This window comes from Protopterus annectens, chromosome 7.part0, assembly GCF_019279795.1.
Source record: "Protopterus annectens isolate FY-2018-M chromosome 7.part0, PAN1.0, whole genome shotgun sequence".
NCBI lineage: Eukaryota > Metazoa > Chordata > Ceratodontiformes > Protopteridae > Protopterus > Protopterus annectens.
In genome coordinates, this window is record NC_056739.1 from 926277578 (window position 1) to 926297126 (window position 19549).

General features: G+C 38.8%; 1 protein-coding gene across 1 annotated transcript in view; it reads left to right on the plus strand.

The window, feature by feature from the left end:
- The window catches only part of PTPRG (protein tyrosine phosphatase receptor type G), a 3415981-nt gene that overhangs the window by 439548 nt on the left and 2956884 nt on the right, over positions 1–19549 (plus strand). The window contains exon 2 of the mRNA XM_044077514.1: positions 17416–17520. Within this exon, the coding sequence (XP_043933449.1) occupies positions 17416–17520 (105 nt within the window). The remainder of the gene's footprint in view (positions 1–17415; positions 17521–19549) is intronic.

The window sequence follows — 19549 nt, forward strand, 5'->3', positions numbered from 1 at the left end:
ATCAGCTGCTTAGCATTATTGCAGTATCTTGCCAGATAACTGTTCTAGTGGTTTGTCACTGCTTTTTCTGCTGCTGTAGATGAGGAAAATTCGGAGTGTGCACTTTGCCACTGTATTTGACCAAAGAATAAGCCAGGAAGCAGGAAATACATAGACATATTCTGGCTTTTCCTTAGGAAGGATATCATTTTCCACTGCCTCCTGCTAAACTGTTTGTGAACCGGGATAAGGTACTGACATATTTATGCCACTGTCCGGACTCCTTTGTAAATGTACAGAGAACCAAATATAAGTTAAATGTATTTTCTTTTTATTATTTTATACATTCCTTAACCAAGTGCCCATTTTCTGAAGTGGCTTGGATGCACTGTCTAAATGACGTGCAGAATCACACAGTAGGCTAAAGGAGGTGGCAGGAATTGAACACAGTTCCCCTTGTCTACAGAATGCGACTTATTAACAGCTTTGAAACATAATCCTGTGTTCTAACTGCCAAAGGATTGCATAGAACAGCTTGAAGAACAGGCAAGTAGTCAGTAGATCCGTATTGACTGTAGTTATTGCATTATTCTCCAAATGACTGATTTAAGTTAAATTGCACTAAGCTTGTGTCAGGTCAGCTAATGTACCATTAATGCAGTATCTGCAAATAAAAGTACCTCAATTAGAGCAATAAGGATGTAGAGCAAGAGCCCAGTGGTTACAAGAATGGTAGCATTAGATACCTGAAATATAACAGAGGATGAACACAGATAATACAGTAAAAAAAAATGAAGACACTTTTGAAATGATTCCACGGGAACACTTTGTCATTAAACATTACAGCCTTACTCTGAGACTTGATAAATAGAAGTCACTAAAGCATAGAGTAAGACTGTTGTAACATGAATGACCACAAAGTGAATGCCGATGTGTACAGTTTAACAAATCTAATGCTGACTAATAAATGATTAAGGCCATAAATGACAAGAGGCTTCAGATGCATAAAGCTTAATATTACGAAATGTAATCTGAAAGGATCAGCTGGAGAGCCTGCATAATGTGAGGGTAGTACTGTTCAGTCTGTGCTCCCAAGGTAGTCTTACTAAAATGTCAGATTAATTTACCGACTTTAATGCCATTTCATAGGCAGTAAACGGGTAGAGATGTTTAAAGGAGAGAAGCAGATGGTGGGGCTATTAGAGGCTAGTTGATGTGGAGTAGGGAACCTTGCCGGAAGTGACAGATTTATAAGCAGTACAAGGAGTTAAGAGAGGGAACGCATCTGGCTTCCTGCAGGAAAAACAAAAACCGGAGTTTTGTTTCCATTATGGTAGGCTGAAGTCCATCTAAATAAGAAAAGAGAGCTCTGGCCTACAGCCATGTGGCACATGTATGTAGTTCTGATAGTATTGTGGCTTTCTGAATTGGCTGCTGTTTTGTTTTATGGTGCCTTTTTTCTTTGTTTTCCCACAGCTGTCTTTCATTTTTTGTGTTATTCTTATGCTCTTTGCTCTGGATACTGGCAGTTGTATTGTATTTTTAATTGCGTGAATGTTGGCTTAATATGTATAGTGCTTAGAACACTGATCCCAGTGAGTAATGGAAACTGCCAACAACTTTACTGAAGAGCTTTTAATCAGAAACATAGACTGCTGTCATTTAATCTAAACACCATGTTTCCTGTGTTCACTTCAGAACATGAGCGACTGCCTGCTGCATTTTTTGTACTGCAGTTTTTCCTGATTCACTTAAAAAGTGATTGTAAAAGTGTATGCCCGTTAGGTAAGGAATTCTTGCCAAATGTTACCACTTCAACAGCCTTTGTTGAGATATGATTGACGCTTATGGGGTGGCTTAAGGGGGGATCTGTGCATGTTGGGGTGGCTTTTGGGGTTGAAACAAGCATCTAACCAAGCCAGCTGGGTGGGGGGTTAGAAACAAAAGGCCTGCTTTTCAATTTTTATTGCACATTTCTTAACTCCATTGCATTCCTACCTCAACCCCTTTTGGAAGTAAAAAAAAAATCGGTTTTATGGTGAGGTAAACCAATTTTATAAGCAAGCGGTAAGAAGGTAGATATTTTCATGGAGTGATTTTGGACCTAGCATTCATTTATCCAAACCTACGCCTACACTTAATTATTCTAGAAGTAATTCTCATTAATGCCACTCTTTTCCTGTAAATGATTATAGCTTAGGATTACTCCCGGATCAGCTTTGTTTAAATGGTTTTGATGTCCTCCATTTCTGGGTGAAGAAGTTACTAAATGATCTGCTTACTTTATGCCGTGGTTCATATTAGTAAAGCAGAAAACTTGCTATAAATAGGAACAAGATTGCACCTGTTCCGACACTTGCAGTCACTCCTTTGCCTTGGAAGTGTGTGCCGTAGTGGTGCTGATTCCCAGAGGTTGGAGACCTGGCAGAGCACTTCTTCGTTTTTCTCATTTTTGCTGTAATGTTTGAGAATGCGCTATGGGGTAAGTACTGCTATGTGTACTTTTCCATGATATCCATCTAAGGGTCAGTACATCTTGTCCCATATTATAAGGTGACTGCTGCCTTCCAGACAAGAGTTGCAACGTCTAGAACACTAAACTTTCTCATGACTTCATTTTGTTAATCTGGCCAAACTTGATTTGGCATATTTTTCCCTGTTTCTTCACCAATTCAAGAACGTTAATTTTTGTGGTGGCCCTCTGGATTGACTGCAAGCACATCCAGAGATAGCTTCCTCTAGAAACTGGACTTGTGACTTCCATAGACATTGGCCCTGCTTCCTCACTACCTGTATCCCACTACTTCAACGTACAGTTGTCAGTACCAAGAAAAAAATATTCCACAAACGATAGAACAGCAGCAATAATTTATTATAGTAAAACAGTGACCAGGATAAGCACTTTTGTCTCGAACAAGAGACTTCTTCAGATAAAAATGTAATATTACTTGCCCACATTTTATACCCATACTTATTTCCTGGTAACCAATTAAATTAATAAAACAATTAGTGAATTTAAAGAACTACTCTAAAACAATCGTAGTTACACTGTCTTACCAGACAAGCTAACTGAATATTCTCTGTGCAGAACTTCTTATTTAACAAAGTTATAAACTGCACCTAGTTGTACTCTGGTATCATTTTGTAGTGCATAAAAATCTCCATGACTCTGTTTTGACTACTGATAAAAAATTACTATGCAGGAGGCAGTCTTGCATGGTTGCAAATCTCCTAGACTACTTAAACAACTATATAGCATGTCGTGGATGTACTTCCGTAGACCGATTTACCGTAACACTGAACTAAATGTAATTGAGACGACAGCACCAAAAGTTCATATTAACGAAAATTCAGAACATCGTAATTTTAAACTGTGAAAACAGTCAGTTGGCTACCACCACAACTGAAATAAACCACAGCAAAGTAAACCCACCCAAGTGGGGGGCTTTGCCCCCCAACTAAAAATATACCAACTCTGAGATCGCACTATAGTGTGGAAAAGATCAAAGTTCACCATGTTGGCCAACTGACTCTTTTCCCGTGTTAAAATTAAGGTGTTCTGAACGTTCATTAAAGTGATGTTTGGTGGAGTTCTCTATTATATGTGGTTTGGTGTTATGGTAAGTCAGTCTGCTGAAGTAGACCCCATGTCACAGTCTCTCTACTGCAAAAATCAAAAGATACGAAATTAAATCTAGCACCAAGACAGCATAATGTTTGTAGTTCACAAAATAACTAAATGGCCAAAAATATATCTCTACATTTACAAGTTTATAGTGTATGCAGCAAAAGATGAATTCACCATTTGATCATATATTTTACACCCGTATATTTCTATTGTTTATTGATCCGGTTAAAGCAGTGTGACAGACATAATTAACTTGACCAATCGAATTATACGGTGTACTGAAGATATAGTGCACTGAAGAAGTATGAGCAGGTTAGTGATCCATTTGTAGCAGGGGAAGAACAATCTCCAGATTTGAAGATTCCTATCCATTTTCATGCAGATAGTTAGCAAACTGAAAATTGATGCATGTGTTAGACCAAACAGTTCCCACAGATGTGTACAACCAATGCCTGTACGGTGGGAAAACCCCTGCAATGCAAAAGCAATGTTACTTGGAGACTTTAAGTAAACCATGGAGAAAACTGAATAAAACTGTTAAGTGCATGACAGGTGGATATTAACAGTTGGGCTATGTCATATAATAAAAAGTACAGAATAGCCAATGCAGTATGTTATTTTCTAAGAAACCACACTGTTTTAGAGGAGCAGAAACATTATCAGATTTCCTGAGCGATCATCTCCCTACCATCGCCACCTTGACTTGTATTAATTTAAGAACATCAACCATGACAAGTCAGGTTAAACTATAGAAATATCAAAGAAATTGGCCTAAACCAGCTTAAGAACCTAGGATGGTAACCCGAATTCGGTAACTTCCTCTGGTGATTCTTAGATTTCCTGCAGGTAAATCATTAGACTTAAATGACTAACACCCTTGGGTGTTAAAAGAAAAGTCAGAACCTTTTTCTTGGATCAGTCCAACAGTCTTGTCCGTTTCACACACTGACGCCACATAGAGGAAGTAAAAAACTGAAGAAGGTAAAAATAAAAGTTGAGATTTGCACCCCCTAAGCAAAGTGCAAATTATCATAAATGGGAGAAAAACTTGCTACATGACATGAGGAACAAATTTAGATCTTACTTAAATTGGAAAGACATCTAAATAAAAGAAAACACTGAACTTCAAACTCTTGGTTGCAAAACATGTACAAAAAAATGCAACTGGAATTCAGCTCTTGTTTCTCCAGCATACTTTGTGCCCTTTACTAACTTGCATTCAATGCAGTTACTCCACCACCACCCCCAACAGTAAACAAGTCTCTTGTTTCTTCAGCTGCTGGGATACAACAGTAGATGCAGTCAAAACAATGCTGTAGAAAATGAAAAGAGCACAGACTCTCCCATTTATGAACCACCTCTGTCCTGCACATGTAAAGCTGAGTAAATTTCATTGCCACTTCACTGGCCACTTTGATGAATTCATGTGTTACGAAAGCAAACGTGCATGGCCTGTGAGAACATGACAAAAGCATCACCGTCACAAAATGAGAAGCCTTCTTTAAGTTCAAATAGAGAAATATTATCAACCTGTTTAACCAAGTACTAGAAAAGGTATCATCAGCAAACATCTGCATTCTGTGCTGAGGCTTGGTTTAGGAAATGCAGCCATGGCATAGAAGCTGCCATAATGAAACTTGCAATACTGTAAACCAGGTACTGGACCAAAACATACTATGTTATATCAAATACCTAGGCTACCTCAAAGCTTTTGACAGTGTGGAGCATGCAGGTATGGTTTTCAGATCATGTGCCATGCAGAACTAACTGTCATTTCACAAAATAGTAATTTCAAGGTTACTCTGACTAGTGCTGGCATGCAACCTTAAGGATCTAGCTTAGTATCACCGATCTGATCTCCTTTAACCAGCTGTTTTAAGAAATGTCTGGTAAATTCTCTGGGTCAAGATAGTGTCACATAGAAGTACGTCTGGAGTATACATTACATTGTGGAAGTGCTTTTTTTTAAACCTCTTCCTGTGAAATAATGTAACCCCCCAGGCAGAAAAGAGTTGCTAATGAAGAATATTTAAATCTTTTTAAAAGGAAAAGTGTTGTCTTATTAATCTCTTACGTTTTCATTGACACCGGATTCTGTCTGCAGCTTGTTCATTTATTTATGGCTTGAGGCATTCAGTAAATAAGATTTCATGTCTCATGGAATCAGTCAGTCTTCTAAAATGTTCTGCTTAGAGAACACTAATAAATGAATGGCCATTGCTTAAACCATATGCAGTAATATTATAGGCATTAGCAATTACTGTTTTCTGTTGCAGTTGCCCATAAAAATGCTAGCTTTGCAAGGTGCCCAGCCCTTTGCAGTGTGCGCCTGTAATTACATAATGTACGGACACCTCTGTGCGTGTGTGTGTGAGATGGACTTAACAAAGTGTATTTAATTACCTTAACATCTGTGTATATACATCACTTTTCTTAAATCAAACTTCCCCCCTTCCCATTCGCAAGGTGTGTGTGTGTGTGTGTGTGTGTGTGTGTGTGTGTGTGTGTGTGTGTGTGTGTGTGTGTGTGTCACACTTTTATACATGCATGTGTATATAATTTCTTCTCACCCCACCCTTCTCCTTCAAGGTTCCAACTCTTGTTGACCCATTCTTTCATCTCAACCCACTGGCATCTAAGGGTATTAGAGCAAAGAAGCGAGAGCCAGGGATCACAGTTATTTGTGGGGTTGATAAAATTTTTTAAATGGTGCTATGGGGGTTATACCTTTCCTGAATGTGTTTTCCCTGCATCTTGCATGTAATCCATTCAAGAATCCAGACACGATAGATTGTCTGTGCATCAGGTGCATGTCTCTCGCTCTTACACACACACACACACACACACACACACACACACACACACAAAATGAAGTGTTTTGAGATGATGTAACTGAAGTACAGCTTGGCTGCCATAAGATACAAGAAAGTACAAGGCAGAGTACAGAAGGCAGAGACATTGGAATACTAATGTACATGCCATGCCCCACACCAATATCTCGGTGATTTGTTTTTTCGTTATAAGCAACCATGTGACAGTTTGATTGCAGCATATTTAAAAAAAAACTTACCACTGCAGTTGTTTGAATGTCTGTCTCAGTAAACTAACCATTTGCTGCTTTTCCACATTTTTTGATACAATGCCACAGTACCTTGGCCTAAATTTAAATAAATTAGCAGTCATTTTGTAAGCCTGGTGACGTACTGATCAGAAGAGCCATTATCCTCTCAGTGTCAGTGACAAGGGACCCTGATCAGGGATGCTTTTTAAATATTGACTCTGTCCAAGACGAATACTGATAGAGTAACAGTATTTATATTAATTTGCATTTTCTGTAAAAATTATAAGTCAGTAAAGTCTGTTGTCTGGGATAATCCTCATTGCTGTGTTACAGAATCTGCATTTCACAATGACAGCAAAAATTTCAGTATTGGGGATGCCTCTGAAACTCTGAAAATATCTTAAAAGAGGTATGCAAAGGTTTCTGTATTCTGTACATCTACTGAAGGGTCTGTAAGGGCTTTAGATGCATCAGCTAATACACTGGAAAAAAATAGATACAGCATATTCATTGAAAAATATGAGCTCTAGTACTCTGTTTAATTTTAATATGTTTAGGTTGGGAGGGTGACCTAATGGTTAAGGTGGTTGCCTTATAAACACAAGGTGCAAGGTTTGAGTCTCACAAGGGATAATTGGCTAAGCTTAAAATGGTTGTTAGCCTAGTTCTAATATAAAAGGGAACTATAAGAAGGAACTTTGTCTCATTAGTAAAGCTGTCTGGTGGTGTGTGCTGTTCTCACAACTGTATGAAACTGATTTCATCCCTGGAAATAAGCTTTTCTCAGCAGGATATTGTGTTTGTACAATAGTATTTGAACGGTCCTACAAGGTAATGTCGTCAACGACAGAGTATTATGGTACTGTTAAATCTGGGCCAGTCGAATCAAAACTGTTGTCTTTGATTGCTTATTTATTTATTTATGCATAAATGTGGTTTACCAGGTGAGTGAGTTGATGCATGGGTAAATTACAGGATGAATACAAATTTATTAAGTTATCCAACAGACAATGTTTATAGAGAATATACTGACAGACATTGGTAAAGAAAACAAGTCTCCGTCGTGTTGCCTACGAGAGGTAGTAGAGATATTAAACCAAAGGAAAAACTGGGACATCTGGAGCATCAAAGTTGATGCCTGAGCCTCTTTAAAACCAAGAAAAATAACCATGAACTTTTGAGACTTAAAAGTAATCAAGCACTTTCAGCTTGTTTAGAAATTGATACTACTTTATTGAAAAAAATATTAAGAGATGAGCACTTTCACCCTTAACACATATTCTATAAATAGTTATATTAGATATTCTGACAGCTATTTAGTTTGACGGTTATTAAGTTTTATAAACAAAAGAATAATTTTTTCTTTGGTAAATGTTATGTCACAATGTTTTTATTATCTGGTGTACACTGAAGAAAGAAAATAGTCCCTAATGATAGCATTATGCATTATGAAAATTAAGAGCGAGATTATAGACATTTCCAAGTGAGTTTTGTTTCTGTTTATACTGGAACTTGACAGTTAATGTGTGAAGGAACTGCTTAAGAATAGTTGTAAAGTTAACACACAGTCACAAAAAGTGTAAGGGATGGATCTTTTCATACATCGTTTACTTGGGAACTGTTTTTCTAAGTTAAACTTGGAAAAAGGAAAAAAATGAACCATTAATTGCACAGGAACAGTTCAGGACCTAGCGTGTGAAACCGCCAGAATATCTAAAAGTATTTGCAAAATCTGCATATGGCATTCAGCTGCCTTCCTTTTGCGGTTAGCCTTCTGTGGCACAAAGTGTGTGGCACTCACTGTGGCTTGGCTGAAGGAAATTCTGTATGCATCCTCTTCTCTCCCACTGATGACCAAATTTCTTTTGAAGCCCAGCAACCTGAAAGTGGTAGTGACTTTTATTGCCCATGCTGTCCTCATTTCCTAGGCTTCCAGTACTTTTCTTTGCTTCTCCAGGGTGGGAGATTGGTGTAATGGTTAAGGTGCTTACCTTAGAAGCATAAGGTGCAGGGTTTAATTCTCACATGGGTTAATTGGCTAGGCTTAAAATGGCCCATGAGGCCATTAGCCTAGTACTAAGCTATGAATCTAAGTGCTTATGGGATTGAGGCTTGAGCATCATATTCCTCTTAATGACCGTGCTTTAACCGTCTTTTGACTTTCCAGGAAAACCGACATGTTCAGAAAAAAATATCATTTTCTAAACCACTTGGCCCAGTGAGAGGCACTGTGACAGCAAGCAGAGTAGGATATACCAGGTTTCTCTACCCCACCCTGTTTGTATTCCAACCATCGCCAGGTATCAGAAAGTTTTCGCTCTCCTCCTCCCAACAGGCAAAATAGCGATACACTCACTGTGGCTTGGCTGAAGGAAATTCTGTATGCATCCCCTTCTCTCCCACTGATGACCAAATTTATTTTGAAGCCCAGCAACCTCAAAGTGGTAGTGATTTTTATTGTCCATGCTGTCCTCATTTCCTAGGCTTTCAGTACTTTCTTTGCTTCTCCAGTATGTCAATGTCTGTTGCCCAACACTTACAAGAAGAAATGAATTTTCAGATTCTCACACTCAAGGAATTGTCCTTCCAGTTCTGTTAATGCCCAGGTCATCCAACTTGAGACATACATAACAGTATGACAAGATGCTTTTCTGTTTGGGCAGTATGCGGAGATATGAACCCTTTTACTTCCCATGCCTTCCTGATCCTCTTGTACCTTTTAATTCTGTTTGAGTTGTATCCGAGACATTATACTGTCTAAATTCACCTAATTATTGTTTGACTTTTTTACATCCATCAGGGTACTAAACCCTTAGCTACTCTTAAGATATGCACAACCTTTTTGAAAGGAACCTTTTAGCCAAGAGGAGATTTGCATTAGAAGATAAAAGAACTGGATTACTGAGGTTAGAGAAAGAGAGGTTTAACTGAGGAGTGGAAGTGGAATGGGTTTTGGGATGGAAAATGTTTGGGTGGAGGAGTTTGAAGATGGAATGTTTTAGGAGAATGGAATGGGTGTATTGCAATAGCAAACTCCCTTCTAGGTGGCCCGCAAATAGAGGCTTGCGTGGGCCCCCCAACAGAGTAACACTGCCCCTGTTTGGAGCCATGCTGTGTGGCATAGATGGATACAGCTATTTGCAAGAACCCAGTGGCCCTGATGCTGGAAGTACCAGGTGGGGGCAGGGGTGAGAATCAATTGCCAACACCAACTCCTCCATCCTGGGTGACAAGAGAGACTTGGCTGCCTTTCATCGTGAAGGTTGAGACTTGTGAACCACTGAAAACTGGTAGGACAGGGGATCTGAGCTTCATGCTGCCAAGTCAGTGACAGTAGCTGTCAGTACTGCATGTGTGATAGTAAGTGTAAGCAGGGAGAAAGGTGTAACATACCTGCATGGCGGAGAGGTTGCTCACTTCAGCCATGTAGGGGACACCCCTAAGTTGTGAATTAAACATGGTTCTGAGCTAAGTGCTAAGCACACTGTAAGGCATGGTGACAGCATCAGGGGCTGAGGCAAGCAGAGGGTCATTGGTGAGGTCAGCACTCTCCTGTTGGTCCCTTGTGCTGCTAGTCTGAATGGCTTATTGGTTACTGGGTCACAGAAGACTGATGGTACTCAAGTAGCCATGGCACTAAACAACCTCCATATCTGAATAGTGGCTACATCTGGTCGGCTGCTGCCTGAATCAGTGGTCGTATTGTCACTGATTGGTAACAAATAGACTAAGATGCCTAGAAGGTGACTGAAGGTCTGCAGATGGGGAGGCAAACATAATCTAAAAAAGAAAATAAAGCGTAATCTGCCTGGTGGCTGCTCTGGTAAATTCTGTGGAATGAGGAACATAGTATCATCCGCCACCTGTCCAGCTGTGCTGTGCTGACCTGGCTGTTAGAGGTGGACGCTCTTAACAAAGTCAGGTTAGCATTAGAAAGTGCTGCCTGTAGTATACTAACTGGTTTATCCTTAAGCCATTTTTCCATCTTACTTAAAAATTAAGTATATTCAGCTGTGTAACAAAGCTTCTCATGGTTGCATCTGGGGCAGTGTGCTGGAGCACCAGTAGCTAAACAAGAACACCTGGCTTGTTTCCTTCACCTCTGAACAACATTGGGTTTGCCTCCCAGCTGGTTTAACACTGCAAATCAAGTCAATAAGAATATAATTGTTCTCTATGGAGTAGGTGTTAATACCTGGTTTTCAACTTTGTTTTGCTTTCCATCACTGTAAATCCCCTGCCTAAGGCAGAAGAGAACTGTGTCTCTCATTGTGACAACGTGCTATGAGACCATCTTGACTCCCTGATATATTTTGACTTTTGCTTGTGGCTAGACAGAGCCAGCACAATTATTGTACAACATTATAAGTATTCATTCCATCTATGAAACAAGTTTGATTATTAAGACTGTGCAGCTGTCTTGGTATGCTCTTATTTGTCAGTTCAGCACTTTTTCTACATGGAGTCTGAGTGTTGTCAACTTCCGTCATCTCTCTCAATTCAGTACCACTCTTCTGCCTTCTCGACACTCATGCTAGACTGAAGCAGATCTTCTCTTACACCATCCATCCACCTCTTTGCTGGATGCCTTAATTTCCTCTTGCCTTCCTCCTGCTTGTGCCAAATCATCAGCAGATTGTTGTCTGCATTTCTGCACATGTGTCTGAACCACCATAATCCTCTGATCTTTTCTGAATTTGGAGCTACTTTGGCTTCTGTTTATTATGTTCTCATTTCTTCGTCTCTCTGACAGTGTGCATCCTGCCGCACGTCTCAGGCACATCATTCTTATTTCCTCTAGCTTCCTCAGCTGCTCTGCCTTTATTGCCCAAGTTTCTGTACCATACAGCAGTACTGCTCTGCTCGTACCACTGTTTTATACACCTTACTTTTCAGCTTCTTTGGCATTCTTTTGAAATACAGTACGCCTGACATTCTATGCTGGTTGGCTTTAGCCCCTCTGATTTTAACTTTTACCTCTTCATTCAGACTTCCCCTCTCCTCAACCACCCCTCCCAGGTACATGAAGCTGTTAACCTGTTCCACTGTAAACCACCCCTCCCAGATACTTGAAGCTGTTAACCTGTTCCCCTTCTATCTCAATTCTCAGCTTCTTCTGATTTCCCCCATTTGCTGCCATTACCACTTTCTTGTTTGTACTCAGTTTCATCCCACATGCCTTCAGTTTTGCATTCCATTCCCCTGTCTTTTGCTGAAGTTCTTGCTCAGAGTATTCTTGTAATACTGCATTGTCTGCATACACAGCTTTGTTGATCTGTCCTCTTTGACCTATTTACCAGTGTAGTCCATCACCAGTATGAATAGTACTGGGCTCAGAAATGAACCCTGATCCACTCCTACTCCAAATGGGAACCCCTCTGTGAGACCTTATACTGTATGTACTTGAGTCACTGGGTCTATGTACATAGTTTGCACTAATTCTACCAATGTTTGTGGGACTTTGAACCACTGCAGGACTGCCTAAATCAGCTTTCTTGGGACCTTGTCATATTTTTTCTCCAAGTCTAAGAATGCCCAGTTGGACTCTTTCCTCATCTCTATCATCTTCTCAACTGTCAGTGCAAACACTGGGTTAGTTTAACTGTATCCTGAAAGTGACACCATACCAACTTATTAAATCAGCAATCAAAATGGTGTTCTGGGAAATGTGCTCCCCTCTGTAAAGGTGTAGTTTGTTCCATTTGTTCCAGGAAAGATTTGTTTTATGGTCATACTAAGAGGAAAAGACTGTTGGACTACTAATTACTTTTAGTGTTTCCTATTTAGGCAACATCTTAAGTATGATGGACATAATGACGCAAGTGTTATAAAGACAAACTACTAAAAGTAGTGCTGGATTTTAGGTAGGTCTAACATGCCGTGCACAGAGAACACTTAATAGTACTGAAGTACAGCTTAAGGGAGAAAAAAGTTGCATTTTATTTGCTGAAGTGTAGTGTAGGGAGGAGTTTCTAATTGGCCTGTAGATGCCCTTTAAAGGAAAACGAGAACAAATCAGATTTCTGTTTGACATTTTGTCTGACATTTGGTTGGTTTGGCAGAGCTGCCTGAGGAAGAGAAATATGTCTACAGCCTCATTGAAAACTAACCGGGAAAAGCCCAAAGAAGAACAACTTGAGTTTTTACTCAGGTAAATAAAAACAAAATGTACATGTTTTGAATTTTTGGTCTCACTTCTTGCAGTTCATCAGAATTGTAAACACAGAAGGGTCTTGCTTCAAATAATGACTTTTATTGTGGGGACTAGTAGTAGATAGGGTTACCACCTGTCTCACTTTGCGAGGGACAGTCCCTCTTTGGGCAGTTGTGTCCTGACAAAAAATATTAAAAATGGCAAATGTCCTGAGATTGTAGGACATAATTATGTCCCATATGTTATGTAATAGTTGCATAAAATAATTATTTCTGTATCTAAAATACCTAAATGTTACAAGAAACAGAATAAGCAACTAAACCGCTACAAGAATAAGCTTTTATTTAGGCAAAAAGGTAAAGTTCTATCCTTTGTACTGACCGTGGGTATGTGTCGGCCTGTAAAATCTGATGTGTGTTCCGAAAATGTCCCACTTTGGCCATTTGAAAAGGTGGCAACCCTAGTAGTAGATATTAAAGCTGCCATAACCTTTGCAGAATAGTTAAATTCTGCAGTGTCCATGCCGTTGGCTATCTATTGGTGTAGTTCTCTAAAGTATTTCTATATTCAGGGCTGGTTTTATAGCAGTTTGGACCTATGTGACACAGTAGGGTCCCATTCACTCACAAGTCCCCACATTAGGCTATATCATGGTCATTATCCATTACACGAGCCAGAGATTGGCCTGAGAGACACTACAGCAAAGTGCAAGGCGTTTTCTGATTGGTAGTCTTGATCTTATGGCAGTTGTACTCTTGTTAGTGGAGTGGAGTGGATATTGCCCATAATGCATTGCACTAGTGACTCCAAATAGAGTCTTAAGGTCCAACAATCAAAACCTACTAGAAGTCCATAAACCATCTCACCCCCCAGGTAAACACTTATTATCCTCTAACCTTTCCCGTCTCTGGAACTCACTCCCACCATCCATCCGTACCACCTCTAATCACTACCTATTCAAAAAATCTCTTCACTCACATCTTAGGTCCCAATGGGATTGTTCTTGCTCCCACCCCTCATAAATATATGTCATCCTACCTCCTGTATGCATTCAGGCTCAACTTTACCTAACAAAGCTTGTTTCCTTCTGAATAATTTACACTGTAATGTAATGTTGTGCTCCTTCTCCAACACAACTCTGCTATGTTATCACCTTATTGTCTCAGCTCACGTACATCACATTAATATTCTTTTATTGTATTTTTGAATACTTCTTGACTTTTGAACTAAATGTTTTACCCACTACTTGTATAATTTAATAATAGTTAGCTATCTTGTGAATGTAACTCAGTTTTTATGTACTGGAGCTTTTCTCCCCAGGACTCCATTGAAAACGGGTTCTTTTGGCCCAATGGACTATCCTGGTAAACCAACTGCAAATAAAATAAATAAATAAATCCCAGTATTAGTAACAACAGCAGCATCATGCATCATACAGTTTGAATAGCTGACAGTACTAGGTACTCAAACTCCCACGGTAGTGAGTTGCTGTTACCAAACGTGTTCAATAAGGTTTTCAATCCAAAACTGACTGGATTAGGCATAGTTTTGTATACCTGCTCGAGTTACTATCTCAGAAGATAAGAATAGGCTAAATTTGAAGATTGATAGAGCTGCACTGTTTCTTTTGCTTTTGTTGCTGCTGTAAGGCTCATGCTTGGTTGGTAATGAGTATAGTTATAAGAAATAATTGTTGAATAGGCAGTCTTGTCTGACAACATGAACATAAATACTAAGCAAAAAAAAAAAAGATGCTGTAATGCGAGGTAACTTCTGTTCACCAAGACGTGACAGAATGTTATCAATTCAACAGTATGATAGATTCTTGGTGCAGTCACAGTATGATAGATTCTTGCTGCAGTCACAGTTCACAGCAAAATTAATTCCAGAGAAGTGAAACTTTAGGTGCGTCAAGTCAGTGGTGGGAGACAAAGGTGGTCGGTAAAATGGTTAACTTGGCTGAAATTGAAAAAAAACATTAACAGAAACAGTTTAATACAGAAATGTACTGTAGAGGTATTACAATTTCCGAGTCCCATACCAAATAGTGGGGGAAGCAGAAACTTAAAGATAGAAAATAGTTGGACTAGTTTGGAAAGAATTTTGTAGGGGAGTGTATTATGGAAATCTGAACAAAGTGGGAGTTCTCCCTGCATGCCTGTAGGGCTCTGATTTCCTCTCACCTGTTAAAATACAATGTTTAATGACTACATTAAATTATCCCTGTGTGAGCCCTACTGTGCCTTTGTGACCTGGGATATGGTTGGAAAAGATGTTCATTCACCAGTCAGTTTACCGAAAATTAAAAATATATGTAAACTTTCAAAAATAGTTATAAATCTGATCATTTTGAGCAATGCCATTTAAAAGGAGATGCCTGAGATTATTAATTATTACTTAGCATTCTTGGGTAGTTCAACTGTTTGTGATTTTGTGGAAATATGTCGACTTTAAAAGGTGCGAAAATTAACTGGGTAAGGCACACCAGCCATTCAGAGTGATTGCAGCAAGGTGACTAATCCCATGAAGGAAAAAAGGGATTATATTAAATTAAGATGCAAAATGGGGTTAGAAAGTGTCCATGCTCTTTTTTGGCCCCTAGTCTTAATGTGACCTTTAAGTGCAGCCCCCCCAACTCATCTGTCTAATATTTCCTGGCGTCTGAAGACATTTGGCATGGGAGGCAAGATTTTGGTATGTGATGAAGCAGAAAATTTTAATCGGGTTTCATGTTTCAAAATGAACCTGCTTCTTACCAGTACAGTGTCCTTTGTGTTGTCTGTAGTACCGCGTAATGACAATGGAGTATGTAAAATACTTTGTTTTTTAACCAAGGTAAGGCACTGATTCACTTTGATCATTTTCTGGCTTTGAATGACCAAAGTTCAATGAAAAGAAAAAAAACGTTTACAGTATCGCTGCAACAGTGGTAATATAAGAGCAAACATGCTGTGTACAATCCTGACTTTGTACCTCTTTGCATCAGTGAGCATATTCATAAGTAGATATGATATAATAATTCAGTCAGTAAATGGTGAAGTACTTCTCCACTGTTACAACATTATAAAGTGCGTTTCTGCAGGTTGAGTAATATACAAGGAACAACGTATTTACAGCATAAACAATTTTGGGCATTGCAGAAGGGGAGTGAGGTGCAAGTCAAATGAAGGGAAGAAGGAAAAGAATGGAGGCAGAAAAGAAAGGAATATTAAAAAAAAATAGTGCAGAGGGAAGAGGCTAAGGGGGAGTGTGCTGCTACCTCATACCCAGGTTTAGGAGATCTGAGTAGTACCCCAGGAGTTTAGGGGCATGTTTACTGGTAAGCCAGTGTGCACCCACCTGATAAATCATCATGCAAACAAAGGGACTCAGTGGCCTATCAAACAGAGCCCTTACAATTTACCTTAATTAGTTAAGTAGAGGAGATATTGGGTCACTGAGTAATCTTGCTTCTGTTGTAACATGTCTTATAAAATATAAGTTAATAAATAAACATATTGTTTCATCTTTAATTTACAGTAATAGCAAATATTTATGATACCTAATCTGAAGTAGTCTTAAATCCAAGAAGTCAGCAAGTGGACAGAGGTTTCCATTGGTAGATGGGGAAGGCATCTAATGGACCCCTCCAAAATGATCTATATTGGGTCATGTAGTTACTAAGCCCAGCTCTGGCTATATTTAAATAATTCTGTTATATTTGTGAATGCAATGTCATGAGAGAAGATAGACCCTAAATATCAGAAGAGGTTTTCAGGGAGTCTGTTTTTCACATAATGTGGCTTATTAACCATGTCCTCAAACCAGTACAGTGAGAGAAGAATAGATACCAAAATTATAGTATTTTAGTGGTAACCCACTTTTGGGGAGGGGTTATTCTCATTTAATGGCCGATGTGGAGTAGATCAAAAGTGGCATCTGCTGTGTTGCTTTTGCATAGAAGGATGATTTTGTTTTCCGTTGGTGTCTGACAGACTCAGTGTTACTTACGGAACTCCAGCATGCAACAGCTGATATGCATTTGTGGTGAGTATGCGCATCAGTGGTGGTGGTTGATGAAAAAAGATGGACTGAAGATAGCGTAGAAGAACTGACGGTAGGAGTTGGGAGTTTTATGTAATAATGAAGTTATCCCCAGAGGACAGAGTATAAAGTCGCTTAACAGGCCTTTCCATTATTCTGTTAATTGTCAGTGTTCACAAGAGGGCCGAGAGTAAAAAGTACATTAAAAAACAAATGTGATTATAATTTTATAGTAGCTTACATTTTGGATAGCTTCAGAGGAGAGAGAGGATTCTGTGAAAGAAGTCCTTCTATGAGTTCATGCTTTATAAATGTCACATGTGAAGTAATGCATTTGACCCAAGTAAAAGTGAATCCTTATGGTACATATGAGCCAATTAATTTGAAAATAATATTGTAAAATATCACCACTTGGTTGTTTGTTAGATTTTATGATTCCAGAGGCTATGTGATCTCTTCCTAAAGCAGAAGAATACAGTTTTAAAACTCTGATTTTACCACATTACCTCTTTTAGCTTTAGCAGTAAAATAATTCACATGCATAATAGACTGTTTCTGTTTTTTTTATAGCTTTGACAGAGGGTCATGTTGGATCTTTATACGAAACCAAGCATGGGAGTATGATTCAGATACGACATCGCAAGGCATCGGGCGATCCCTACTGGGCTTATTCAGGTGAGTATGACTTGACGAGCTGTGCTTGTCACACAGATTACACAAAGATTTCCCCATAGTAGGATGTTCATTCCTGACCTTGTTTCTAGTCCTTTAGAGACTCATATATTTTTCTGTATAAATGTTTGCTTCAGAACAAGAAAAATTGGTTTTCTATCCTCCCTAAAGGCTTTGTGTAGTGAAAAGTATTATTTATTACTTTGCCATGTATTTTAAGGGCTTTCTGCACGTAGCATCATTTATAATGTTATACTTTTTATTCTGAGGAAGTATTCGTTCTTGTGTGTGTGTCTGTGTTAATGCAAGCATGCTAGAAGGTAGATCAAGGTTTTGCCGAAATCATTAAACAGGTGGGTAGTAGAGTTAACTAGGAAGAAAGGCAGATGTAACGGAAGTGAGGATTTTGCAGTGCAGTTTAATTTTTCATATTTTTGGGAAAATGTAATGTTTATCTTGTATGCATATTATTTTGTGAAACTTTTCATATTTACAGTGTCCCCTTTTTCATGAGTTCCTCCACATATATTTATTTTGAAAAAAAATGACAGGTGTTACCTCTCTGTTACTTAAAGCATCATTCTGATGATACTTTTTCACTGTTTCTCTCTCCTGTTATTCTGTAAATATTTCTCTTCCTTACTTAGGGTAATCTGTTTAGGTGAGGTGATGTTAAGATGCATGCATGCATGAACCATTTAATTCCCTGAAAGCTGATTAACTATCCAATCCAGTCGTTTTGTGACAGATCTTTCTGTAACAGTCTCCTAAGCCCAGATTTAAGAAAAATCTGCCAGTGTTAATATTTGGCATAAAATCCTTTTTTGTACTGTATTTATTTAATAATTAGTCCAAAAAGTGTTTCATTTTCTGAAAACAAACTTACCTTTAATGGTTTGTAATGTTTTTATGGTATACGTGGTTTTAACATGAAAATTCATGAGCATTCATGATGTTTTTAATTGGATGTTTTTTATTGGTTAATTTACTTCTTAGAGGATTATAAAAGGCATTATTTGTTCTCTGACCCACATCTGATGAAGTGATTTAAACGAAAACGCTGTTTTTTAATGTGCACGTTCATGTGTCTATATTAAAGTGGATTTTACAAGAACTCCGGCTTATTCTTGGTCTTGTGGTAACTTGGACTGATTTACTGGTTTATTTTGGTACCTTTGTGGCTGTTTTTTCGAATTATCTGTGCAAAGAAGGCACATGTGTTGGTTGTTTACTGTATTCTGTAAAGCTATCTTCTTTCTGCACTCAATTTAATTTAACTGGTGCTTTACAAAGTTGTGTGTTACAGCTTAGGGTATTATGATATCAAATTCCATCTCTTCAGTTCCGTAGGAATATCTAACTTAACTTTTTATATGTTCATTTACCCTTGTGCCTGCCGAACATCAAACCACCTGATAGTGGACTTAATCCAGTTCCTTGTGTCATGGTGGGAGCCGCCCCTAGAATGACTGGACTAGATCCATCCAGAGAGGTCATCATTCAGACAGCCATGCACACGTGATGAAGGCTAATACCTGTTGCTGGTCTGGTTGGCAGAACACCCAGCAGTCTGGCCACACGTTCAATGCCACCTCACCTTTAAGGGTATATGGCAGCAAATCACTTGCTCTGCCCTTCCGGATGGGTATGCCAAGTCCATCAAGCACATTGAATAGCTCATCAAACTCTTGTTGCGTGAGCCATAGGCAAGGCTTTATCCCCTTATGATAACAGAGCTGATGGAATATCTAACTTTTATTGCCATTTATATTTGTATGTCACTTATCCCATTTCTTGGTAGCATAGTGATGCAACAATTTAACTTAATCGTTGTCTCTGTAGCTTGGTGTCTGGATGGGATTAGTCATGTGCAGACTCATGACGTCTCCATTTTCCTCCCACATCCTCTGAAGTGACTAAGCATGTGTATATCCTGCATCAATTATCGTTTTCTACCTTGTGACTCCTGCATCATGGGATACACTGTGGTTTTATCCTAATCCTGACTAGGATAAAGTGGGTATCGTAAAAT